General features: G+C 46.6%; 1 protein-coding gene across 1 annotated transcript in view; it reads left to right on the forward strand.

Moving 5' to 3' along the window:
• The first annotated feature begins 15,318 nt into the window (after positions 1 to 15,318).
• The window catches only part of LOC147732761 (uncharacterized), a 503,177-nt gene continuing 490,699 nt past the window's right edge, over positions 15,319 to 27,796 (forward strand). The window contains exon 1 of the mRNA XM_086957325.1: positions 15,319 to 15,493. Within this exon, the coding sequence (XP_086813451.1) occupies positions 15,452 to 15,493 (42 nt within the window). The 5' untranslated portion in view covers positions 15,319 to 15,451. The remainder of the gene's footprint in view (positions 15,494 to 27,796) is intronic.

Below are 27,796 nucleotides of genomic sequence, written 5' to 3' on the forward strand. Positions count from 1 at the left end.
TGGGGCATGGAACGTTTTAAACTTGATTGAAAGTAATCTTAACGCGCTAACATAGAACAAGCTGCCGCCGTTATTGAGTTTAAAGACACGGGAGGGGATTTTGTGATGAAAGGCCAGGTTCACACGAGAACAAATGCACAATGATAATTAACCCTTGTGAGCCACAATGCTAATGTTCATGTAAAATATGCATAGTTGACACTAAACCGGACAGTTTAATCCCCTTGAGCCACAATTCATTTATGATTTAACAGATTGTTAAGATTTATGAATAATGTTATAACATTCATTATTAAGTTTGGATCAGTGATAGATATTTTTTCATTTGATAGATTTCCCTGATGAAGCCCGATGGGCGAAATGCATTGGAAATGTCATGGATTGGGAATGTTATGGATTATTGAATTGTACTTCATGATTGAATAATGAAGGGAACATTTCATAAAAACGAAGAAGAAATTTGAAAGTATGAATAAAAACATCTGAGAAGAGTAACAACACAAAAAGTGTTTTATTATCCTTGAATTTATTGATAACTAAAAACTTTATTGACAAACTTTTGCTGAATATCTCAGCCCACAACCAGTGCCATTCTGGTTAACCCCCACCCCTACCTATATAAACAAAATCCCTGGTGTTTAGTGGGCTTCCTGCCCCCCGGGGCAGATCAGGGGCTATTGCCCCCATATTCCTCCTGGAGGGGCAGCAAGTCTTTAGTTTCCTTTGGGGGGTAGGGTGGGGGCATTTGAATGCTCATTCTGGGCAGCCCCCACCCGGGCCTATAAAGTAAAATAATATAATCCCTGGTGTCTAGGGTGCTTTCTGCCACCACGGGGGCAGATTGGGGGCTACTTCCCCATCTGTCCCCCAGGGGGGCAGAAAGACTGGAATTGTGTGGGGGGAGGGGTGGGGGCATTGGCATGCCCATCTTTGGCAGCCCCCTCCCCTAAATTAATTGTAAAAAAAAACCTGGTGTCAAGTGGGCTTTCTGCCCCCCCCCCAGGAGGGCAGATTGCCGGCTATCACCCCCATCTGCACCCAGGGGTGGCAGAAAGACTGTTATTGTGCAGGGGAGTTGGGGGCTTTGGCGTGCCAATAATGGGCAGCCCCCACCCTAATAACAATAAGAAACAATAAAATCCCTGGCGTCAAGTGGGCTTTCTGCTCTCAGGGGGGGGCATATTGGGGGATACTGCCCCCTTCTGTCCCCCAGGGTGGGGCAGAAAGGCCGTAATGGTGGCGGAGGGTGTGCCTATTTTAGGTAGCCCCCACCCTAACTATATGTGCTATTGAAAAGAACCTTGGTGTCAAGTGAGCTTTCTGCCCCCTCGAGGGGGCAGAAAGACTGAATATGCCCAATTTTAGCTGGGGGAGCAAAGGCCCTTGCCCAAGGGCCCGCTCCCCCCTCCCTGAAGTCTAGGGGGTGGATCCCTGCTTGGGGATCGCCGTCTTGGGGCTATCCACAAGCGGGGATCCACTGGGGAGGGGTACCATTGGAACGGGTCGATTCTCACCTTTCCAATGATAACTCTCCCGTTTTTCTACCTGTCCCTCTTTCTACGGGCTGAGATAGCCCCTGAGCACGTAGAAAGTGAAACTGAAATGAGCCTAAAGCAGTGGCCTTCAACTTGTGGGGCGCGCCCCCCTGGGGGCGTAGAGTCATCTCAAGGGGGGAGCCAGTCCACCTTCCCCAGTGGCAAGAGAAGCCCCAGAACGCACTCACGAGTGGTTTTGAATAGAACATTTTGTAGCCGATATATGTCATTGTGCATTTTTGGCCTTATTTTTAAAGGCAGTTGGGCTTGTACTGAGAGTGGCTCAGATTCGTGTAAGGAAGGGCAGGAGCAGCCTTGGAAACTTGTAAGTACCGATGGGTGAACAGGGAGACTGAGCATTGCACACTCTAAAATTTCTACTATCTGGATGGGAGTCGGAAGATGGGGGCTGATGTGGTTTTAAAAAATACACCCCAGTGGGAGTTTGCAGAAGTGTTTTGGATGGGTCGTTTTTAGAAAGGAGTTTTAGATTGGGATTTTTTTTTAGCAGGTTTGATGGTGCTATGAAAAGGGGTAGTGAATGGTGTCTTACAAAGTGGGTTCTGCGTGGGGCTTGGTAAAGGATGTCCGTACTGTGCTTTCTAGAGAGGGGTCTGACCATCTCAGTGCTGATCTACAGGTGGGATCTGAGTGGTGCTTTTCATAGAAAGTCGAGGTATGGCTTTGCAGAGAGGGTCCATGGTGAGCTTCCTAGAGGACATCCAGTGCTTTAAATGGGCTGGTACTGGCAATTCTTTATTTTGAGAAGGAGAGTACCTGCACTTCTTAAGAAAAACATAATATTTTTAATTGGAGAGTACCAGCACTTCTCAGAAACATGCAGGTACTCTGGTACAGAGTATCTGCACTTTTATTTCTCCATTTCAAGCACTGCGGATGTCTTGTTGAGAAGTTAGAACTCTGGAGAATGAGTCTGGTTTCCTTGTCAAGTACCACGCATGGGTGGTTAGACTAGCATTTTAGTGCTAGTGTCCACATCACAGCGCTAAAATGCATTAGTCAGTCAATTTTTGTTATGGTCGGGTCATTAAGGGGCAGTAGGTTAGTGACCTTCCATTGCAGATGTTTTTCAACAGTTTCTAGAACTTTTTGATGCTTCTCATTTCTTAAAAGGATGCAATTTCCGAGATCTTGCTCTTTCCATGCACTTCATTGCTTGTTTTTGTTCATGGGAAAGTCTTACTTTAAGTGTCGCACATTTGGTCGTTGAATGTCACTCCTAAGCACACTGAAACCATAGAAATGTGACACAAAGCAGCTATGGTCTGGATGTAAATTTTCAGGGCTCTCGGGATAGGGCATTGTAAGTACAGATCAGGATGGTGCTTTGCAGAGAAGATCTGAATGTGTCTTTGGTAAGAGGACCTGGATGGAGCTTTTGCCCAGAGGAAATCCCTATGTACTGACAATTTATTTAGCCATCTTACCCTTGTCTCGATCTACCCTTTTACATGTTTGAGGGGGGCCCGACCCCCAAACATTTTGCTCAGGGGGGGCTTAGCATAACTAAGTTTGAAGACCACTGGCCTAAAGGCTCATTTCAGTTTCGGTTTCTTTGAAATGACATCAGCGCGACATGCACGCTGATCGTCAATTCACAGAAACGGCTGGGGGGGCCTCAGGAGCTGAGGAAGCTCTTCCCCAGCTCCCAAGGCTTTGGGGAAGAGAAAGAAATACCTCTGCTGTCTGCAGCAGAGGGATTTCGTGCCCCTGTCCTCATGACGGAATGGTTCCGTCATGAGCACAGGAACACCGATGCTCATGACGGAACCATTCCTTAATGAGCATCGAAGGGGTTAACGGATAACACTTTTGAATGATGTACTAAACAAAATGCTGTCTCCTTTATGATAAGTTGAAGGGTTGTTTTCTATTGTTTTTAAATGTTTTTATAACGCAACTACAGCTCCTATAATGCCTCATAAATGGCTGCAGTGTGTAACTAAATGCATTCTTTTGAATTGGAGTTCACGGAGTGGTATGTAATTTTGTGAAAAGCTATCAAATTGGGCAGGCGGTCAAGCCTAGAGCATACAGAGAACCAGGACCAAATTATATGTAATGTGAAAGACTCTGGGGCACCCGGCATAACACGTGGAGGAAGTAGGGCCAACTCAGGTGGAGCATTGGAGGTTGGAGCCGGAGGGTCTCGCCTGCACGGGGGTCTCCCTGAGGTGTCTAATCTGTATGTCTGTGGAAATGTACCGCTCATTTAAATTGAAAATCTATTGTCTGCAATGGCAGTGCACTACCACCCCTTGTATACTGCACTCTAAGACACACTACTCCATTCCATACTACTCTACGCCCCTCAACTCTATGCTACTCTGATCTATTCCATGCCACTCTACTCTACTTCACTGTATGCCTCTCTCCTCCACTCCACGCTAGACTACTTTATGACATAGTACTCCACTCTATGACACTGACCACAACTCCACTCTATGATACTCTGCAACACTTTACTCCACTCGATGCCACTTTACGCCACTCCACTCTACTCCACTCTGCTTCACAGCACTATGAAACTCTGAACACTACTCCACACCACTCTACGACACACTATGCCACTCTATTCAATGCCAATTTACTGCACAAGACTCTGCCACACTTCATTTTAGGCCACTCTACTCCCCTCTATGGCACTCCACCCTATGGCACTCAACTCTACACCACTAAATGACAGTCCACACTATGCTACTCCACTCTATGACACTCAATCCCACTCCACTCTATGACACTTTATGCCGCTGTACGACACTCCACCCTATGACACTCTATGCCACTCCACTCTGTGCCACCTATGCCACTTCACTCTATGCCATGATATGACACTCCAACACTCTATGCCACTACACTCTACTACACTCCATGTCACTTTACGCTGTTCCACGCCACTACACTCAACAACACTCTATGCCACTTCATTCTATGCCACTCTAAGACAATATGACACTCTGACACTCCACTCTATGACACTCCGCCACTCCATGCCATCCACTGTACTACACTGCACCCCACTTTACTTCACTCTATGCCACTCCACTCTGACACTTTACTCCACTCCACTCTACAGCACTCCACTCAATGGCACTCCACGACACTCTGTGACACTTTACTCCACTCTATGACACTTTGAAACACTCCACTCTATGGCACTCTACAAACACTCAGCTCTATGCCACTCTTTGCCACTCTGAGGCACAGTGCCACTGTATGCCCCTCTACTCTACAGCACTCTAGGACACTCCATGCCACTCCACGCTAATCCACTCTATGCCCCTCAGTACAACTCTATTAAACTCTATGCCACTCCATTCTAATACACCTCACATCACTTTACTCCAAGCTACGCTTCTCCACCCTGACACTATACTCCCCTTTACTCCACAGCCCTTCATTCTGCACCACGCCACTCTATAACACTTTACTCCACTGTACGATGTACCACTTTACGACACTCTACTCTATGCCCAACCACTTTATGTCACTCTATGCTGCTCTGTGCCAGTACACGCTACGACACTCGATACCATTCTATTCCACTTAACTCTAGGCCACTCTGCGGCTCTACAATACTCCAATCCATGACACTCCACTCTATGACACGCTATGCCACACTAACCTACTCCACTCTATGACTCTACGACACTCGAGTCTATGACTTGACAGCAATCAGTCTTTGCCGCTTTACCCCACTCTAAGCTATGCCACTCCATGACACTTTACTCTATGGCACTTCACCTCATTCTACGCCCATTCGTTTTACACCACTCCACTCTACTCCATGCCCCTCCATTCTACAACACTCTATTCCATTCTATGCCCCTCCACTCTGTCACTTTATTCCATTTCACTATACGCCCCTCCACTCTACTACTCGGCCCCTCACTACGCCACTCTATGCCACTCCACTCTACAACACTTTACTCCACTCTACTCTACACCATTCCCCTTTACTATATTCCATTCTACGCCACTCCACTCCACTCTGCAAACCTCCACGATACTTCACTCTGTGCTCTTTAAACCCCTTCACTCTACAAACCTTAACTCCAGTCTAATCTACACCCCTTTTTTTGCAGTTTTATATAGCGTGAACTCGACCCGAAGGTATCAGAGTGCTATATATGAGCTCCAGTAGCATTACAGATGGACACATTCATTTTTAGGCAAGGGGAGATTAAGTGATTTGCCCAGAATTTCAGGATGTGTAAGCCCCTGCCAGACTAGAACCTGGTTTCCCTGCTGCAAAGTCGGCCACGCTGGCAGTTAAGCCACATCCTCTGCCTTCCCTCTAAGGCACTCTACTCTACAACACTCTATGCCCCTCCACTCTACACCACCCTACTCTACTCCACACCATGGCATACTTCACTCTACGACCCTCCAGTCCACGACACTCCACTCTATAACACTCCTCTCTATGACACTCTGTATAACTCCTCTCCACTCTGTACCACTCCACTCACAACACTCTAGTCCACTCCACTCTATTGCACTCAATGCCATTCCACTCTATGTAACTCCCTCTATGCCAATCCACACCACTCCACTTCACTCTATAACAGTCAAAGACACTCTACTATACTCCACTCTGTGCCGTTCTACTCTATGCCCCTTCACTCTACACTACTCCAGTCTGCACCAGTCAACTCTACTCCACTTTACTCCGCTCTACGCAACTTTCTCCAAGTCACTCTAAGACACACAACTCCACTATACTCCACTCTATGTGCCCCCGACCCAACAACACTACTTCACTCAATGCCATTCCACTCTACGCTCTTCCACTCTACACCACTCTACTCTACTCTACGAAATTCAACTGTACAGGACTTGACTCTAAGACACTCCACAACACTCCACTCCTCTCTACTCTACACCACTAATTTTTAGCCATGCTGAACAGCAATCACGCTGGCTGGTGTAACATTGACAAATTCAGTAGATCTTACATAGGCAAGACCCACTTACTTGTTATGGCGAGCCTAGCGGCAGCGCGCAAGCGCTGCTCGCACTGCAAGGCATGCAGTAGTAGAGCATGCTGTGTAATCCTCGCCCACTCTCTGCGAATACTTTTCATTGGCTGATGTCATTGTCCTTGGTAAATGCTGACTTCTGATTCATTATGAGGCTTGTTAGTCCCTCCTTGTTACCTCTTTGTCTCCATTTGTTACCTCCCATGAGGACTCCATGAGGACTCCCATCGTTTACTGTGTCCTAACTCGGGAGCTTTCATTACCAGTTCAGAGAACTATTTACTTCATTAAGGGACACAGCACGCAGGGGGTTCCAGCTTCGGTAAAGGCGGCCACTTCCTAACCTAATTTGCATTTAATTTTTTCTTTTTATTTCAGACTTTAATATGGAGGGCAGCACCCACTTCCGAGCCACCCCCGCTCAGTTTAATATTATTGTTTTTAATTTAATAGCGCTCAGGTTAATATTATTTTTAAATTAATACCAAGCACGGCGCCCGCTTCAGGGACACAACTCAGTTTATTTTATTATTTGCGCTAAACTCTTATTAAACGGGTGTAGTTTAGCAGGAGGCCTGTGCGGTAGTCCTGCTGGAGAAGACTAGTCTGTTAGTACTTTTAAGTATAGCGCCCCGCTCATGTCATCTTCTGCATGTCTTGGCGGGCAGCCCAACCTGGATTTATTCTCACCGGGCATACTCGCCATCCTGGGGGCTGCTGCCACGTCTCTCCACAACCTGCTCTTTCAAGTACGTTTCATTTATGGGGCTAAAAGAAGTGACCACATCACACCCTTGGTATCTACCCTCCGCTGGCTTCCCATCGAGGCAATATCTATCTACAAGACTGCCTGTATCACCCACAAAGCCTTGCACTCCTCCTCTCCTAGCTACCTGGCGAATAAACTGAAACTCTCTGGAGGCTCTAGACCATCACATAATGCGGAAAATCTACTGCTTGAACGTCCCACTTTCAAGAAGGAAAGATCGATCGTCCAATCCTTTTCAGGCAACGCGGGGAGAGTCTGGAACTCACTTCTGACTCAGCTCAGGACCACCACCTCCTCCCAGGCCTTCAAAACTGACCTCAAAGTTCTCCTCCTTCAACGACACTTCCAAATATAATGCTCGCCCTCTTTATTATCTGAAGGAGGACCTTCCATTATAGGAAATTCTATTCTCCATGACTATGGAAGTGCCTTCCCAGTGTGTTCTTGTGGTTTGAGTGGTGTTGAGTGGTCTGCCATTTTTTTTTAAAGTATTATCCTTCTACCTGTGTCTGGTACTCTTTTGTAACATGCACACGTCACTTTTCTCTTGTAACACACTGTTTGCTACCTCCTTCATTTTGTTAGCTTTAGATACTTGCACAAGTGCCACCATTGCCTACGTAACGTTTGTTCTTGTGCTTGAGTGTCTGCTATTTATTGCAGTACTATACCTCTACTTATACTTTGCACGCCTTTGTAACTTGCACACGTCACTTTTTTTCCTCCTGTAATTTACCGTTTGCTACCTCTTGTATTTTGTTTGCTCACAATTGTCACTTTTACCTCATGTAACTTAACTTTTGGTTTTGTCATTTGTTCACTTGTAATTTTCTCCTCATGTATCCTTAACATTCCTATTGTGAAGCGCTCTGACACCTTCGGGTAAAGTCCGTGCTATATAAAAACGCACAAATAAATACCGGCCGAAATGACGCTGCTTACTTCGGGGTTCTCCATGTAATCGCAAACAAGTTCCGCTCAGGTAAGTGAGTCACACGGGGGGCAATGTGAGATGTTTGCATTGTTTCGTTCTTTTGTATGGAAGTACTTTATTCACAGCCGGTTTCAAAAACTGCTAATTGTCGACCCTGATATGAAAGCTGTCCCACTCTTTGGTGCTTCCCGTTCTGCTTGCTTTTCTTTTCCACTCTTTTGACCAGAAATAATAATATATCTGCAGACGTCGCTTCCACAATAAATAGGCTTGGGCTTGTATGCTTTAATAAGTTTCGAAGTATGCTGCTCGGGCCTTTTATTAGGGCATAGGTGGAAAGAAATTGCATCTGCTGTGTTGTATGTCTTCAAAGCAATATTATTCGAAAAGACATTAGAATTTCACTTGTAAGAGAAGGCCTGAAAATGGATCATTACTTGGAGCAAGAAGTGGGTGAGGCCATCTACTTACAGCAGGAGCGTTGTTCCCTTACGGGGAGCTTTGCACCAATATAAGTGAGGTTGAAGGACACGTTGAAGGACACGTTTTTAGTGAAATTACAGAATCTACAGATAAACAGACATCCGCTGCTGCCCTTTTCAAAAAGAGATCTTCTGGTTTGTGTGCAAGTATGGATTACAACAAAATGAAAAGGAAGTGATAGACCTGTATACAAATTAACCAGGAGGTGACAGTATTGAGACACGATTATAAATAGGACTTTTAATAGAACGTCATAATAATTTAGAAGGCATAAAGAAGACCATTTTGCTGCCTCCTTTGTACAATTATGGAGTAGCTGATTATTTGTCATGTGTGTCCTCCCAGGAGTAAGGCATTTGCTCTTGTTTACTAGGAGTGAGCAAATTATCTGTCCTCCTAGATTACAGAGCCAGCAGTGTGGTAGATGTTGTGCTGGGTGGTGTGGGCCTTGCCAAACATGTATGGCCGCTTGCGCAGGGGTGTCAACGCCGGCCAGTAACCCACACACTGGTCACAGTCGGAAGTGACGTGCCCGAGCGCACGCCTTCCTTTTATTGATCCCCGCAGGCCACGCCTGGCCTGCGGATGCATGGATGCGTGCGTGCGTCCACTAGAGTGCTAACCGCACTACATCTCTATCCAACTATACACAAATTCGAAAATGTTCAAGCCAAACTGTTCACAATGAATTAGATCAGGCGCTCTGTACTTGCGTGTCCCTTTGGTGACGGCTTCAGGGTCTCAGCTGACAGGCGTAGTCGGTGAGTCTTTGACTTGGGCGGGGATTGGGCCTCAGATGGTATCGGGGGGTGCGGCCTGGCCCTTGATCCCCGCTGCGCGATGGATTCCTGATGGGGGTGGACATGATTAATGTTCCCCCTCCCGGCTCTGGCACCGGCCCTCGGGTGTTGTGTACTGAGCTGCTTTCCTCTTCTTGTGTCGCTGCTCGGGGTGGCTCGTTGGTTCCATCTGTGGCTTCAGTGGCCCCGCTTGAGTTAGGGGGGACCATTTTGAACCATGAGGTGTTTCTCGAGACTTCTTCTCCCTCCCTGCTGGCAGTCACCATGGTCCCCTTCGTGTTAGTTACAGTCCACGGGCCTGGTTCATAGAATGTTTGAAATTTCCCCCCGGGGCGTCTGTTCCTGATGACAACCCGATCTCCTCGGTGTAGTTGTTTTGGTGTCGCTCTGCGCCGGTGGCTTGCTCGCATGTTGTTCCTGCGCCGACGTTCCTGAACCTCCCTCAAGTCGTCCCCCTCCGGAGTCGGTCCAGTGGAGATGGGAAGGAGATCTCTGCGTTGGCCTTGAAACATTAGGGACCACGGGCTTTTCTGAGTGGTGCAGTGGGGCGTTCCTCGGTATTCTCTCAGGAACTCATGTAGTCTTTGCTCTGGGTCAGCTTCCTCTACCACTGCAATCCTAAACATTTTATTGAGAGTCCGCATGAACCTTTCCGCCTCTCCATTGGCTTGTGGCCACTGAGGAGTGATGCGCCTGTGGGTGATGCCTCTGGTTTTCAAGAATGTGGCAAACTCCGTTCCCTGGAATGGTGGCCCATTGTCGCTTTTGAGCTCGCTGGGGAATCCAAACAGGGAGAATATTTTTTCCAACGCTGGCCCCACGTGTGTGAATGCCGTGGATGGCACTCTTTCCACGATGGGGTATTTGGAATTCGAGTCGATGATGACCAGGGTGTGGCCCTCTCCGGGGAAGCTTCCAAAGTCCACACTGACTTTTGACCACGGGGTTGTGCATGCTTCTTCGGTAATTATGGGGACCGGCCTTTCAGGATCGCTGGTCAGTTGGCAGGACATGCAGTTCTTAACATACTCTTCCACGACGTTTTCCAGTTCTGGGAACCACACCTTCTCGCGCATGCGCGCCTTCATTTTCGTGGCACCCTGGTGGCCCCCATGCGCAAGCTGGGTAGCGCGGTGTCTGAGGCGTTGTGGTATCACTAGGCGTGTCCCTCTCAGCAGTATACCCTCTTCCGTGGCGCTAAGCTCGTGGCGGATGTGCCAGAATTTCGTGAGGGCTTCCTTATCCGATGCTGTCCAGGTGGTGGGGGGGTGTAAGTAATCGGCCCAGGATCCCTGCTGTACCGCCTGCAGTGACCTCATGTACGGGTTGTCGTCCACTGTCACCTCCTTGATCTCCTCGATGGTCATGCATTGGGGGCAGGACGTGAGCGCTACCCACTGGACATATTCTTCGCACTCTCCGTCAGCAGCTGCGGATTCTTGGGGTAGTGGGTGGCGCGATAGGTAGTCGGCTGGGTTTTTGGCTCCCGGTCGGTATACCACTTCCATGTCGTATGTTTGCAGCTGGATCACCCACCTCTCAATACGTGGCGGCGGATGTGGGGCAGTGCCTTTGAAGAGCGGCACTAAGGGTTGATGATCGGTGACCATCACAAACGACTGTCCTTGTAGGTAGAGGTAAAAGTGGCTGCAGGCCCACTTGATGGCTAGGGCCTCTCGCTCTATCTGTGCATATCTGGTTTCGGTCGGGGTTAGCCCCTTGCTGGCAAACGCCAGAGCCGTCCATTTTCCTGGTTCATGTTCTTGTGTCAGGACTGCTCCTAGGCCCACTGGGCTTGCGTCCACGATGACCTCGGTCCGCTTGGCTGGATCAAAGTACGAGAGCGTTGCGTTCTCGAGTAGTGCGTCTTTAATGCTCTGAAATGCATCGTGCTCCTTTGGGCCCCATGTCCAAGTGGCATCCGTCTTTGTTAGTGCCCGGAGGGGCTCGCTGCGGGTTGCTAGTCCCGGTATGAAGCGGCCACAGTACGTGGCCATCCCAAGGAAGCTCCTGACCTCCGTTGGAGATTTTGGTGCTGGGGCGTCTTTTATGGATTTTGACTTCCTTGGGTCAATTTGGACCCCCTCCTGGTTAAACACGTAGCCAAAGAATTCGATCGACGATTGGAAAAATTGGCATTTTTCCTTATGGAGGGTTGCTCCATAGGTGCTTAGTCTTTTTAACACATCCCGCAGCTGTTTGTAGTGTTCAGATGCGGTGGCGGAATGGATGAGGATATCGTCACTTACATTGATTACCCCCGGCAGTCCCGACAGCAGCTCCCTGATGGTATTCTGGAATACCTCCGCTGCCGATGATATTCCAAAGTTGAGGCGTTTGTACCGCCGGAGGCCAAGGTGGGTGCTAAATGTAGTGATGAAGCGGCTTTCCTCAGCGAGGGGCAGTTGGTGGTAGCCCGCATTGAGGTCGATCTTCGAGAACCATCTCGATCCATTCACGTCGGCTATTATGTCGTCCATCGTGGGTGTTAAGTGTCTCTCCCTTCTGATTGCGGTGTTCGGCAGTCGCATGTCGATGCATAGTCGGATCTCACCCGGTTGCTTGGGCTTTTCGACTATGACCATGGGGGAAACCCAGGGAGTGGGTCCTGTTACTTTTTCAATGACCCCCATGTTCTCCAGTTTTTCGAGTTCTTTTTCCACCAGCGGCCGCAGGTGGAACGGTATTCGCCGGTGGCGTAGGGCTGTAGGGGTGACGGATTTGTCGATATGGAGCTTAATTGGGTCGCATTTGATGCAGCCCAGCCCTTTGAACAGTTCAGGGAAGCGCTCCAGCAATTCCTCTACCTGGTGGTTCCGGATGCGGTTAGCAAAGGCGATCAATTTCAAATCCTCCGCAGTGTGGCTGCTCAGCAGCGTGTCGGCTTCTCGGTCGATAATGTGTATCGTCGCGGTCACTTCAGCCTCGTCCGCTCGTATGGGTATTACAATTTTCCCCTTCAGAGGGAGTGGAGTGTCTGCTCCATAGGCGAAGATTCTAGTTTTGGAGCGTAGGACTTCCGGACGAGGACGTAGCTTGTTAAACTCTTGCAGCCCCATGACATTGACGGTGGCGCCGGTGTCAATGATGGCCTTCACCTCATTCTCTCCCACCTGCACCACACATGTTGGCTGTGGGCGTCGTCTGAGTTTGAGCTCCTGAGCAAAGGAGATTACATACGCTTCCTCGTCTTCCGAGTCTGACTCGTCATAGGTTGTTGGCAGGAACTTGTCTGCTCTCTCCGGGGGTGGGTCTGTGAGTGACAGTTGGCGGACCGCTTTGGTAGGTGTCCATGATTTCTTAGAGTTCCTGGGTTGGCTCTTTCTGCGACAGACTGACGCGAAGTGATTAGGGATTCCGCAGTTCCCACAGGTTTGACCTTGAGCGGGGCAGTCTTTGGCTGCATGAGGTTCATGTCCGCAGTATCCACAGCGGCCTTGGGGTGCGTCTCTTCGGTATCCCTTCTTCGCCTGGCCACGCGGTCGTGGTCATACCGCGTCAGCGCGCTCAACCTTGACGGTTTCCATTTTGGCGGGAGTTTTATGTAAGGCCTGTTCCATGGCCGTCGCTCTGGCATCTGAAAGTTCATGTGCTCTGGCCAGGATGAGGATGTCCTCCAGTGAAATCCCTGGTTTACGCAGGATGTGGCCCCTCAGTGTCTTATCTCGGCATCCCTGGATAAGTTGGCGCCGTATGGCTCTTGGCTGGTCTACATCCGTGGAGCTAGCCAGCTCCCGGACTCGGGTGTGGAACTGGTCCATAGATTCACCCTCACGCTGACGGGCTTGCCCTAGCTTGAAGACTTCGAAGTCCACATTTAGTTGAGGGTCAAAATGATTGTTTAGGGCGGTAACAGCAGCAGCGTAGGTGGTCACCCCCGTCGGGTTGGGGAGGTGTTTGAAGAGCCTGAAGACCTCGTCCCCCGCGTAGTGGAGAAGTAGTGATCTTTTTACTGCATCATCCGTCTCCCTTGTGACCACAAAATAGTTCTCGAGACGTTCCAACCAAATTTTCCAGCGGGGCGAGGCGGTGGATGGGTCACTCGCCTCACTGAACGGCGGCAGCACCCCAGCGGCAGCATGCTGGAAAGGGATGTTGATGACGGGGGCCGCAGCGTCTCCATCCCCCATGGTGGCGGTGCGCAGGGACTAACAGGGCAAAGTTTTGGACCACCCCAACTCTTGCACAGGCACGCGGCAGCAGTGTGTACCTTGGCAGGGGCGTCGCTCTGTTCGCCGTGCAGCTTGGCGCGCCACGTGGTCCGTAGGTGAGGGGTGCTCACAGTGGCATCAGGGACCCCTTATCAGGCAGGCGTCGTCCACAGGGGCAGCACCAGGCCACAGCAGGCCTAGGCGGGCGTCAGTAGCGTGGCAGGATACAGGATAGCCTTCTCACTGGAGTGTTGTGCCGTTATCTCACCCCAAATGCGTGGGGAAAGGCTGGATCGTCGTCCTCGCGTACCACGCGAGATGCGTGGCGATCGGCACCACGTGCGCTCCGTCGGACCGCTCCGCTCAGCCTTCGCGGCGGTCGTCGGTGCAGGCACACCTCTGTTCTCTCCCCCTGGGGCAGGGCAGCAAAGCGGGCGATCGACGCCCTCTAGCAGGCACAGGGCGGACAGGAAGGAGCGCGCCGGCTCCCGGGATGCAGGGAAAGGCGGCAGGTCACACGCGGTATGCACCGCGGGGCCGAGCAGACTGCTCCGCTCGAGGCACAGTGTACGGGCGAGGGTTGGGCCCCCTCCGCTCGTCGCCAATGTTGTGCTGGGTGGTGTGTGCCTTGCCAAACATGTATGGCCGCTTGCGCAGGGGTGTCAACGCGCAGCGCCGGCCAGTAACCCACACACTGGTCACAGTCGGAAGTGACGTGCCCGAGCGCACGCCTTCCTTTTATTGATCCCCGCAGGCCACGCCTGGCCTGCGGATGCATGGATGCGTGCGTGCGTCCACTAGAGTGCTAACCGCACTACAGTAGAGAAGGCTAACGGAGTAGCGTGCTTCGCCGGAAAAGCGCTTTGACGCCTTGTCAGGGGTGGTAAGCGCTATATAATTACAATACAGTACTAACGATACAACGCCGCTTCTGTCAATATTAAGATACAGCGCCTAATAATCTGTATCATCTTTTTCTCCATGGTTCAGACGGCATGGCTCCTAGTCCTAGGAAGCGATATTTAAAATTAGTTTTGGAGCACTGTAGTTGCATATTTATTTTTCTTTGCCCCAGGACCAACTTTAATTTATTTCAGTCTGTCACCTTTCAGGGCTGCTTTGAGACGCTTCAGCCTTGTAATATTGCTGACGTTGACTTGTGTACCATTCGTAGGAGAGTTCTCTTTATCCAAAACATCCTTAGTCCTTCCTCGTGTGTGGCAACCCGGGATGAGACAGATCCCGGGCACACACACAGCCGCACCCGAACGTTTCACAGGTCTTTAAAAGACCATTTGAATTTTAATTAGGCCTTGCTGTTGTTTCACACCTTGTTGGAGGCCCTGCAGCTCCACTCTGCCTACTGATCAAAGGTTCAGACCCCCCCGTCCCCTCCCGAAATTTTTTCTTAGCAACCGCCGAAATTTGGCTCTAGCTGCGCCTCTGGTCCGAACTACACCAGAAACCAAACACTGTGTTTCTGCACCGAGCCCGTTACTGAGGAAACAAAAATGAAGTGCTCTGATCACTCACTGAGCCTGCGCAAGGAGGCAGTGTCTCAATAAGCTTTGACAGATCTTTAGTCTCCCAACACGCCTGTGCAGATAGTCAGTTTCCGTGTCTCGCGCTCTTAGCTTTCGCGCATGCTCTTGAATTTCTGAGCTTGTATACGGAGGTAGTTTACTGTCAATGCCCCAGTGCTAGTTAACAATCCCGAATATTAAGGAAGAGCCGTTTCGGTCTTTCCGGGCTCTTAGCAAGGAGCTTTGTGTAGCAATGGCATGTAAAAAAGAAATGTACGGGCCGGACTCAGGCGAGGTAAGTAGTGCTCTGTGGTGTTGCAAGCCTACTTGTAGAATGTCTAGAATATGATTATAACGAAAAAAACTGGTCTCAGGTAAACCATCATTCCGCGGAACAAACCGCAATCTTGCTTCTGTTTGTAAAGAAAAAAAACACATCCCATGCTGCGCCCCTTTTTTGTGTGTCCCCTTTTTAAGGATGAGGGCTAAGCGTTCGTGGTGTTGAGCTCGGCAAGTTGCTTCCTTTGATCTTGCTACAGTTTCCAACTAATCTGCATACAGCCCTACTTTGGAGAGGCGCTACTGGTTACGGGTTTTCTCCTCGTGCTCCCTTGGGATCGTAAGATTTTAATTTGAAGGTTCAGTTATATTTACACATATCAATCATGTCATATCAATGTCGTTAACTATAATTGAAACATTACTTTTTTTATTTTGTAGTCATTGTTGTGATTTCAAAGTTGACCTTTGTTAGAGGAAACAAAGATGTAATTGCAGCGCCTTACCTTCCAAAGTCAAACTTCTCATAAACCCTCGTTCCTCGTCTTTATCCCATTTGGAGGATGTTGAAGGTTCAGATGATAATTCTAAGTTGAACATATACATTAAAACGTAGCTCTGGTCATCATGCCCTTTTCTATTTAGGCACCATTTCATATTGCTTTAAAATACAGGGGCTTGATTTTGACAGTATATGGGTTATTAACCTGGATTGCTAAAGGTTGTATTGCTGGCTTTTCTTTTTTACAATAGAAACCTTTCGTGGGATGGTGAGCATGAAGATGTGTGTCAAGCTATGGTTGTGTTACGGAAAGGTATTTTAATTTGTTGGCTGTCCCAGCTGCGAGCCCTAAGGATATATTAAAAGTAGGGTCTGAAGTCCATTTTATCCTCCTCCAAGGCTGGCACACATTGAATGGGCACAGAGCAGTGACTTCTCAGCACTGCCACTATATACTGATTCCACAGCACCAACACTTCTTTTTTGTATTCTTCACTGCGAGAGCAGATCTGTTTTACTTTGAATTAGATAGATATGATAGTTCTCAGCAGAGAGGCTAGAGCAGTGGTTCCCAGACTTTTTACTCCTGAGGACCCCCATTGAGTCACTACTGGAAGCCGGGGACCCCCCAATGTTAAAACTGTAATTTGAAAAAAAAATAAACACACACGCGTGCACGTCAAACAAAAACTAGACTTGAATTACTAAAGATTTTAATATTTTATATTAAAAATATTTGCAAAAATGGAAAAATCCTAATGAGAAGGTTAGTGCTGCATCTCGCGACTAACTTTTCATTGTTTGGTTTTATTTTGCTGCCTGAGGCTCCTCCTCCTGCCAAGGCTGGACTGGAAACCCAATGCAGCCCTGGCAAATGCTGTCCGACCAGTCCCTGTACAGTGCACACCAAGTGCAGCGAGTGAGCCTGACTACTACAAAGGGGGCTTTGGGGGGCTCTCCCCCAAGAAATTTTGGGGAAAATGGTGCATTTTACAACATATTTGACATTATATATTGAATTGTATTAGCTTTTAAAGAATAGTAAATAATGACCTTACTATGCACCAGGATACAACAATCTGGTGTGAAGCTTCAGTGATTGACCATCTTCAATAGTTCCCTCACTACTACCCTCCAACATTATCTCTCCATAGCCCCACTGTCACGTAGTTAATTTATTTTATAGCACCTCTCAGTCAGAGCACTTTACATCACACACATAAAGAGAGAATGAATCATACATGTGTTTTCCTAAGATTGAGACAGGAACATTCAGTGACTGAATGATCGGAGAGACCGCCTCACCACGTGAGACGCAAGAGAGGAGCAAGGAGCGAGCAGTGAGAGTGGTGAGCCGCTGCGGTGTTTACGGAGTTGCCGGAGTTACCGGGTACTGGGTGCCAGGTGCCACCGGCCGTCAACCGCCAACCCTAGCGCCGATCTTAGTGCTAACCCTAGCGGCAGCGGGGGTTCATGTGTACTGCCGCGGAAGACGCCAGAGACTTTGACGCAGAGCTGGTGCGAGCAGGAGCAGGAGGCGTAAATTCACGGCTGCAGGTGAGCGCAGGCACCATAGGAAGGAGGCAGTAGAAATTGAGTAGCCACTTTTAGTAATCCACTGCCTTGGCCTCTGCCTTTGCCTCAGCCATACCGCCCCATACTTCAGCAACAGCCACAGCCCCGCCTAACTCCTTGAATGATATTGTAACCCGCGCCTAAAATCACCTAAAAACCCGCTGAAAGTTCACACAAGAGTTGCTACTCCCAGCTGGACTTTTCCCCTGGTACAGGTGGTACAGGTGGGAGTAGCGTTTGCCAAGGAGCAGCGAGCGCGACTGCCAGTAGCGGCAGCCACAAAGTAAGAGCCAGGGGTGGTTCGCAGAGGCGACCTGTCTAGGTCAGGTGCAGCCGGCGGCCCCCCGTGAGCTCCGCTTGCAAGGGAGAGCAAAAACAACATTAGCCACTGCCCAGGGTAGGGCTGGGAAATTACCCGATTCAGAAGGGAAAAGATCACCATTTCCTGGCCTGGGTACTCCACGTTGGGTTCCTGCCTTTTGATTTCCTACTTGTTTTTGGTACTATACACTTTTGGAAACTGGTCCCTGCCCCCGCACAAAACTCATCCAAAATCACGAGTTAAAGGGGTAGCGTACAGGGGGAACAGAATTCATCAAGTATTCTTCAAGTATCGGGTTTTCAACCCTATTGCTTGACATCTAAAAAAAAAAAACCCGGGGGCACTAGCCAGGGGTGCTTCCATCTGTAAGAAATCATGAGATCAGGAAAAGTGCGACAGGAGGTAATCGAAGAAACAAAAAATGTTGAAAGCAAAGATCAAGGGCCAGTTAAGAATAAAAAAAAAAAGGCGGCCATATGACGAGAGAGAGACTGGTTTCAGCTCCCGAAATGTCGACCAATAGCTCAAGAAAAATCATCGGGATTCAAAATGTTTTCTTTTTAAAGGACCCAATGGCTGCCAGTTACGCGCAAACGCAGGAACAAGCCCACCTGCCAAGTCCAATTGCACCTGCATCAAGGGTTAATAACAGCCAACATCCACCAGAATGGAGAGAGAAGGAGGATAAGGACACACAAATATTTATTGAGAAAAATCCTCTGGTCAAACAACAATTGACAACCCAGGATGAAGGGGCAAAATCAACAGAACATCTTCAAAATCTCAAACTTTTGCTGAGATAAATAGCAAAACCCTAGGTTGCAAACCGGTTTTGGCAATAGCTCAGATACACCAACACAATAATTCAAAATTCGAAAAATGTTATAAAAATAAATAAAAGGAATGAGGAGAAGGAAAATAGTTCTATAAGCAAGGAAAATAAAACTGGGGTTGAGCATATCACCATACAGGACGACGCTTGGTCAACCTCCTTCTCCCTAACCAATGAGACAAGGTTGGACCAAATATTGGAACCCAACACACGAATACAAACACACACCCGATCCCGAACACAAGAAGATCCTAGCAAAAAACAAGATCCACTAGGTGGATGCAGAATATCAGCAGATCCCAAAAAGGGACGGATACGGGGTGGAGAAGAAAGGTTGGAATCTACACCACTATGCCCAGATAATAATCCTGATAAACCGGAAAAGACGTATGAAGAATATAGATGCTGGCCAAAAAAATTAAACCTGTCATCCCCAATAACAATTTCATCTGTGAGCAGGCTCGAACAAGGGTCAGGGGATTTGTTAATATTGATTGGAGAGGTTTATAAGGCCACTTGGAGTGAAGCATTGTTGAGTACATTGGTTCAGGCAATAAGGGCCTTGAACTTTCAATCTGATAAAATGGAGGTACAGATCGATCTTATAAATCTCATCGCTGGACACATTTCAGGTATAAACACCAAGTTGGACCACATGACAGTCCTTATACCCAGGAGGTCAGATATAGATACCTCACAAATACAGCCAAGTTGCGTATGTGGCAAACTTGTGGACAAATTGACAAATCTACCCGACATATTAAAAGATATCTTAGGGGCAGTACAGTCATCGATAAGGCACAACAAAAACATGAGCCCCAACGGAGTCAAGGAGGCTAACGAGGAAAATGGGCGATTTGATGAATTCAAAGATCTAAGTACAAATGATGACTCGGAACAAGAGGTAAAAGAGGCAAATGAGGAATGTTTAGATCAGAGAGTTTGTCATATTGATGCCACACAAAGCACGAGCGATACTTAAAAAAATACAAAGCTAACAAAAAGACAAAGAAAACGCGTGAGAAAGGGTAGGGTTCAGCGTACTGAGAAACCATCTACAAATGAACTTATTTATCCTATTTTTAACAATCAAACAATAACAAAGAAAGAGAATCGTCCGTTGTAAAAAAAAATAATCAAACCTTCAAATAAGGCTCTAGATCATTCAAACCAACCGGGAGTGGTTAACGGATGCAATCCTCAGAACAAATCCTTGAACTCTCCAATCTTTATAAAGCAAGAATACAAACAAGAGAGAAAGAGTCAAGACTTACAAAAATACAAAACTATACAGCAACCATGTAAAGACCGGACCCCTGCAAAAGGGGATATAAAGCAACCGTGCCAAGCAGAAATCGAAGAATGGGCAGGAACGACACAGCGGGCATACGAAATCCCAATACCTAAGGTCAGAGGAATAAAGAGAGACATGGGGGCCCAAAACTCTCCTAGGCACGAGGAAAAACATACTATTGAAAGTTCCCAAGGAGGTAAATCACCTCACATCAAAAAGCAAAAGAAAAAACAAACAACGCAGAGCATAGTGCAAGGATCCCAATAAAAATAAGGATAAATGAAAATGGGAGAACATGTAAGCTGCCACAAAAAGAACATCACTTAAAGTCCACACAATTATCAAAGCATACAAAGAGTGCCGTGAATAATTGAAGAGTTATTTTGATTGTAAAGATGTGCCTATTGTATTGTTGAATTTACAAATAACAATAAACAGATTTAACAAAAAAAATCAAAGCATACAAAGAGGGATAAACTTGAAGAAGTCAAAATAGAAGGGAACAAGTTGGACACAGTAAGGAGCAATGCCCCCATTGTACAACCGAGTAGAGCGAATAATGCAAACGGAGGAATAGTTGTACAACCGAGTAGAGTGAATAATGCAAACGGAGGAATAGTAAAAAACAATCCAGGGCAAAAAGGAAAAGAAGATATTCTAGCTACTCCAATACAAGGAGAAACCCCTGAAAAACTGTCATTTGTACCAGAATACCGTACAAATGGCGGACAAGATTTCTTGAATCGAAGGAATTTAATGCGGCTCTTCAAAGAAATTCCAGAATTAGAAGAAATATCATCACAAGACCTGCTATCCGTAGACTTTAAAACCAATGCAAACAACCCCGATGTCGAGGAGTCTTTGACCACCTGGTCCTCAAAGGCCTTAGTAGATAGGATATATGCCATGAGCCTAACCTTTGATGCATGGGGCATGGGGCATTGTGCTGAGACGTCACAAACAGCAAAAATATCCATTTCCCCTTCTAAAAACCACCATAAAACAAAAACAGGAAAATGAAGTTGGGAATAACCAGAAGTCATGTTTAAAGAGAGCGCGCTCCGTAACTCCTCAAAAAAAATCATTAGGTGTGAAGAGACTGGCAAGCTCAGAGGAACAAGATACTAGGCTGGATAAAAGCATTGATTGGTCCTGGGTTCCCAAGGCCTTAAGCAATAAGTGTTCCTAACATGCAAGTAAGGTTAAACGAGGAAACAAAATCCCAGTATCAGATAACACATTGTAATTGGCAGAAAACGGGAAATATTCAAAGAACTAGGGATGAGCCCAGCGTGGAGAATTCATATAAAATCTGCATCTGTTCATGGAATGTTCATGGCTTTGTCAATATGGGACAAGACCACGAAACAGCAAAATTTCTGGAACAACATGAATTAATATTACTCCAAGAAACCTGGAATTTGAGCCCAGTATCAATCCCCGGTTATATAGAGCTGCATACCTTAGCAGAAAGTTTCTCAACTTTCGGGAACCTTAGAGGAGGTCTAACAACATACATTACACAAAAGTATGGATGGCAAGTGGAAGAAATAGACACTGGGGTAAATTGGCTGCAAGCAACAAAACTCACAGGGAAATCCGATTTAAATTTACTTAATCACAATTTATTAGTGCTCCACGTTTACGTTCACCCGGATAAAAAACTGAAGAAGGAAAGAATCACTACATTAATGACCATGATCCAAGTGCTACAAAAGTCACACAAACTGTATTCCTTGACCATCTCTGGTGATTTTAACAGCAATTTAGTAAAGGATAATCATATAATCCAAGAACTTGGACATTTGGGTCTGACAATTTTGAATGGGAACGCAAACGGGGATAGACCTGTGGCAGTAACTTTTTTAAGTGGCAAAAGGCAATCAACAATAGACTTTACGATAATCAGCAGCAATCTAGTTCCGAAAGTAATCACATTTGAGGTCGGTCAACGTATAGAAAGTGACCATTTCCCATTAATTACAAAAATCAAAATAAACATCTTGATTCAACATACCGAAAAGTTTAACTTACGGAAATTGAAATGGGTTGGAAAGGATGTAAAACCAATAATGGATAAATTTAAAGAGCACTTGCCTTCAATTCAAACCCAATACAAAGAAGATCTCATAAAGACTTGGAAACATCTATGCGACGTTTTAACCCGTAATTTTCCTGTCACTAATTCGAACAAAGGAAGAATGGCTTCTGGGAAGAAGCCATGGTTCAATCTTAGCCTACGGGAAGAAAAACGGAATATCTCACGTGAAGTCCGAAGGCAAGCCATAGTGGCGAAAAAGGGAAAGAAAGTAGATGAGGTGAAATTAAGGGCCCTACGAAAAAATTATAAGAAGATGCTGGGTAAAGCATAAAAATTATACCAAGAAGGAATCTGGTCAAAACTACTACTGGCCAGCAAAAACCAAAATGGTCGGACAATTGGGGTATTATTAATAAATTGACAAAGAGCAACCAACTAAGACAAGATGCAGGAATTGGAGAAAACAACTGGATTCAGCATGTACAAAACATGTTTATTGGCAGGGAGCATGAACAAAAAAGGCACATTAAAAAAGAGTGCGAAATATGTGCCAAAAACAGGGAGTTCGCAAAAATATTTTGTAAAAAAGAAGAAAACCTGCAGGAAGATATTAGCATGCCTTGGCAGGGTAAAGAGATCTTGTCCGAAGAAGACATTTGTAATGATTATGCTATCTCGCCAGAACCTAATTATCTGGAAGAAACAACAAAACATACAGCACCAGTTTCAGACACCCTGATAAACATTAAACAGCTGAAGGGAATAATAAAACGCCTAAAAACAGAGGGTGCGGCATGCCCAAATGGGCTTCCTAATGCTCTTTTCAAACACTCACCTGAGTTTTGGGCAGAATATTTAACACCACTTTTCAATCAGATCTATAGCCAAAGTAAAATGCCCAAGTCCTGGAAAGGGAATATCATGAATCCGATTTTCAAGCAGGGCGATCGTAATGAGCCGGGAAATTACAGGCTGATATCGCTGATCGACGTGGAGGCGGAATTATACGGATCATGCTTCCTGATGCACCTCCAAGATTGGATGGAGGAAACAAACCATTCCCATGTTCCAAACGGGTTTCAGGCCAGGGACAGGTACATTAACAAATTTGACAACGTTGGCGCTCCTAAAGGAAAAAGCAGAAAAAAAGAAGACCAGACTGTTTGCATGCTTTATAAATCTGAAAGCAGCTTTCGACGGGGTGAATCGAAACCAATTATAGCAAAAATTAAGATCATGGGGGCTGCCGAGGAAAATACTGGAGCCAATAATAGGCTTGTACAGTGACACCTGGGCAAGAGTAAAACTGGGAGATGGTCGCAGCATCACTGCTGAAATCAGCACGCAACAGGGTTTAAAACAAGGCTGCGTCCTGGCCCCTAGTTTATTTAACCTATATATGGCAGATATTGTCAAACACATGCAGGTAGGGGAAGGACATCCACCGAACCTGGCAAATAGTCTGATTCCTTTTTTACAATATGCTGATGATATTGTAGTGCTGAGCCAAACTCCAATAGGGCTTCAAAGAATAATCATCAACCTCGTTATTTACCTAGAGCACGAACGCTTGAAATTGAACAAGGAGAAGACTAAGGTGGTACGCTTAGTTGACCCCAAAAAATCGAATTTTAAATGGTACGCAAATGGAACACCAATAAAAGAGGAAGCATCTTATAAATATTTAGGTCTAAAGTTGGGGCAAGGATTGACCCACAAGGAACATAAATTGGACCTAAAGGCGAAAACACATTGCTTGATCTATGCACACAGGTTATTATACAAAAAATTGGAATGCCCAAATTACACGCATTTTCTAAAGGTGATTACATCACAGACTTAACCCACTCTGTCATATGCTCTGGTTACCTGGTGTGGCAAAGAGGCTGGGTTGTTAAACAACCTCCAAACAAAGGTATACAAAGCGGGTTTTAACCTCCCAAAATCAGCCTCGCCAGCACAGGTTCGACTGGAATTTGGGTTGTGGAACCAGAAGTTTCGGAGCATGAGTAGTTTTGTGAAACTGTGACAAAAAATACGCCTGTCAGCACAAGTTTCACTAGACAGCCTGTGTTGGAAAGAAATTGAAAACCAGCTGAATCAAACCACTTCAAGCAGTTGGGGAGATTACCTGATCAAATCTTTGAGGGAGTTAGAAATCCAATCGACCTGGGATACTATTCCAGACAGAGCCAGCTTTGACAAAATAATAAATAACGCTGCCAAATGGAAATCCTTTCTGGAAGATAAATCGGTAATCTCCAAGCGCTGACATGGGTGGACAGTGATTAATTCATATTCCTTGACAAAACCCCCAGCCTACTTAGAAAGTCACTTTAACATGATGCTAAAGAAGAGATACATAGAATATCAGTTGGGCCTACACCTTTCGAAAGATTTACAACCATCTTGGAAAGGCGTTTATGCGGATCTTCATTGTCGCCTATGTGGATACCAAAAAGAATCGCTACCCCACCTGTTATGCATATGTCCGGCTCTCATGGATCTAAGGAAATGGCTTTTAAAGGGCATTTTTAATAAACTGAACATTCGCACAAGCAGGCAACTGTAATTCGATGACTGGAGGGATCGTCACCCATGTTAGCTTGTAGGGGGGTTAAATATATGAGAAAAGTACAATCTCTCCTACGACAAGCTGAATTCGGGGAAACAAGTAAAGTAGGAAACAGTAACCTCAATGCTTAACAGATTATTTTAGCAAGGGTGAATAACATGTTAATAATGTTCTAGAATGAAGGACTGAATTGAGATGGCCAGCTAAAATTTTTTACAGACCATTCGCCCCCTTACTCAACGTTGTATAAAATAAGCCTCCCAAATGAATTCTACAATTTTAAGCACATTGTAATGGGCAAGGTAATTCGATGATACGTTTTATGTAACATGTATTACAAATAGTTTGAACATTTTAAGGATCATTTTTCTACTGTGTTTTGTAATGATTTTAAATAATCAGAAACAATGAAAAAAATTTGACTTTTGACTTTTGACATACATGTGTAGGTCAGTGAATAGAAAATGTTACATACGGCAAAGGGGACTACAAGGTGTAGAGTTCGCATGTCTTCCATACTGGTAGGCGTTTTTTAAGAGTGCTTGGTCTGGAGACGCACAAACTCAGGATTTATAACATAGGGGTTAGCGTTGACTTTAATAATAATGATTTATTTCTACCCAAAAAAACCTTTTTAGTAGTATCATAATAATGAAAGACTGAGAAAAAGAATAAATAACTAACTTGTACCATGCAGTTTGCATGCAGCTCTTTGACAGTTAATAGCTCACTGTGCTAGATTCTGATTGGATCTTGTGAACTGCACATTAACAATATAATCTCTGTGGCAAAAGCAGGAACCCACTGAGTTATGCACAAAACGAAATACTGTTTTTTAGGTCTCGTAGAACCAACACACATGCGTTGTTCTTCGAGAGTATTGTGGGCAAAACAAACTCTTGAAACCGGCGAGGATTGTCCCCAATGCATGTGAGGTACTCAACCGCGACACTTCCCCAGCGTGGGCTTGGCCTCACTTCTCAATCACACCCCATATGGTGTTCCCTCCCACTCGCTCGCACATCAAAGGCTGCTGCTCCCCCGCCAATGTGCTCCCGCCCCCACCCGACTTGGTTTTCACTTCCAGTTTCCTCTACTCTTCTTTGCCTGTCTCACTTCACCATTCTCGGTGTTTCTTAACTCCTTCCTAAACCCCTCTTGTTCTGTCACCACTTTCCCCCTTCTCTCAGGTTCAGCATGCCCACCCGTCGTGTCCTCTTATTTGTAGATCATCCATTGTGCCCATTTGTTAGCATCTCCTCACCCTCCCTCTCAGCTTGATACCGCTATTCACGCCCGCACTCTGTTTGTCACCCCACATCTTCGTCCCTCTCAGAGGGTAAACTTCCCCTTTTCTCAGCCTGCCAAGCTCTAATTTTCATTTCTCTGGGCCATCCGCACTCCCAGCATGGAATCTCTCCCCCGCTCTCAGCCCGTTGCAACTTGCACCCTCATTCTCGTCATATAAATAATCTCACCCCGCTTTCAGGGATTCACCCAAAAATTTTAGATAGTACCCTCTCCTCCCTGTATTATTTATTCCTGCTTCAAGTGAACCCCCACCCTCTGTCTACAGCACCCCTATCAGCCTGTCACGCACTATATCCTTCTCTTTCACCCTTTTCTCTTTCTGACCGAGTCCACTTTTAACCCCATCTGCCTGTTGTCTTAACATGTCACCCCTTTCTCCCACCAGTCTCCCACTCTCCTTTGCCCCTTCCGTCTGTTTTATATGCCCCACATTTTCAGTCTGTCTTCTGCTTTGCCCCCCCCCTTTCCCACGTTAGTTCCTTTGTGGCTATAACACCTGGGCGGCACCCCACGACCTAGCACTCACAGGGAGCAGCGTGATGTGTCACAGTGCTGCTTTACTCGATCATTTGTGTTCGTGGTGCGGGAGGACAGGCGTGTACACACAACAAAGTCTCCTGTTACCTGATACTTGCCTTGAGTGCTAACTCATGAGCAACCTGCTGTCGGGAAGCTCTGCTTGACTTGTGGCCAGCAGAGGTGCTCGGGATTATCTGTCACAATATATTACACCTCTTGCGTCAGTAGTATACTGCATTGTGCGTCCCTCAGACCTGTGTAGCCCGTAGCAGTGGTAGGGGGGGGGGGTGCCGCCATTATTGTTACATCACCTAAATCATAGGGATTTGGAAAATCCAGGTGTAGCAAATGTGCCACGCCCACTCGGTATTACAGAGATGGGTAGTTGTTGTTGGTGTATTTTAGAGCACTGTTGTGGTTACGCACTGTTACAAACGGCACATTTTCCGTTGAAATGGGCACCAAATTTGCATAGACATGCCGTTTTCCTAAAAAAACTATGTAGCACAAAAAAGATGTGTGGAAATCGACAGGTATGTAACGCAGGTCCCTGCGGTGCAAAGGTGCCCCATCAGAGCCCCCATAACTTTACAAGGAGGCCCCATTCCACCCTAGGCAAATGAACATCTGTGAGATATGGTAGATGAGGGACGCCTCCCCCTTCACATTCTGCAGGAGGCCCCATCATTTTACCTTACGCCACTTGAAATCGTCTTTCAGAGTATAGTTATCATTAGCGCATCCCCAAGTAAAGGTTCTTGATTTGTTTTGATTCTATTAACATCTTTGGTACCATCACCCTTCAGAATTACCTAAACATTTGCTTCATTTATTCTTTCCTAATTGCTGATGTACTTTGACTACGTGTACTATTCATTTACAGGTATTTAGTTGTGTTGTGTGTTAGAAAAAAACTGACATCGTACAGCCTTTGTTTTCACCTCCTGTACCCCAGCAAGTTTGTCACCTAGGTCACTTTTACAAAATCCTCTCACTTTGCAGTCAGAGAAATAAAAGTATACACCAACTCCAAATCCACCCTCCAACTCCAAATCCACCCCAAATCCACCCTCCAACTCCAACTCCACCCTCCAACTCCACCCTCCAACTCCAACTCCACCCTCCAACTCCACCCTCCAACTCCAAATCCAACCTCCAACTCCACCCTCCAACTCCAACTCCCCCTCCAATTCCAACCTCCAACTCCACCCTCCAACTCCAACTCCAAATCCACCCACCAACTCCAAATCCACCCACCAACTCCACCCTCCAACTCCAACTCCACCCTCCTACTCCAAATCCACCCTCCAAATCCAACTCCACCCTCCAACTCCAATTCCAACCTACA

The sequence above is a fragment of the Lissotriton vulgaris genome, chromosome 2_1 (assembly GCF_964263255.1).
Source record: "Lissotriton vulgaris chromosome 2_1, aLisVul1.2, whole genome shotgun sequence".
NCBI classification, from domain to species: domain Eukaryota; kingdom Metazoa; phylum Chordata; class Amphibia; order Caudata; family Salamandridae; genus Lissotriton; species Lissotriton vulgaris.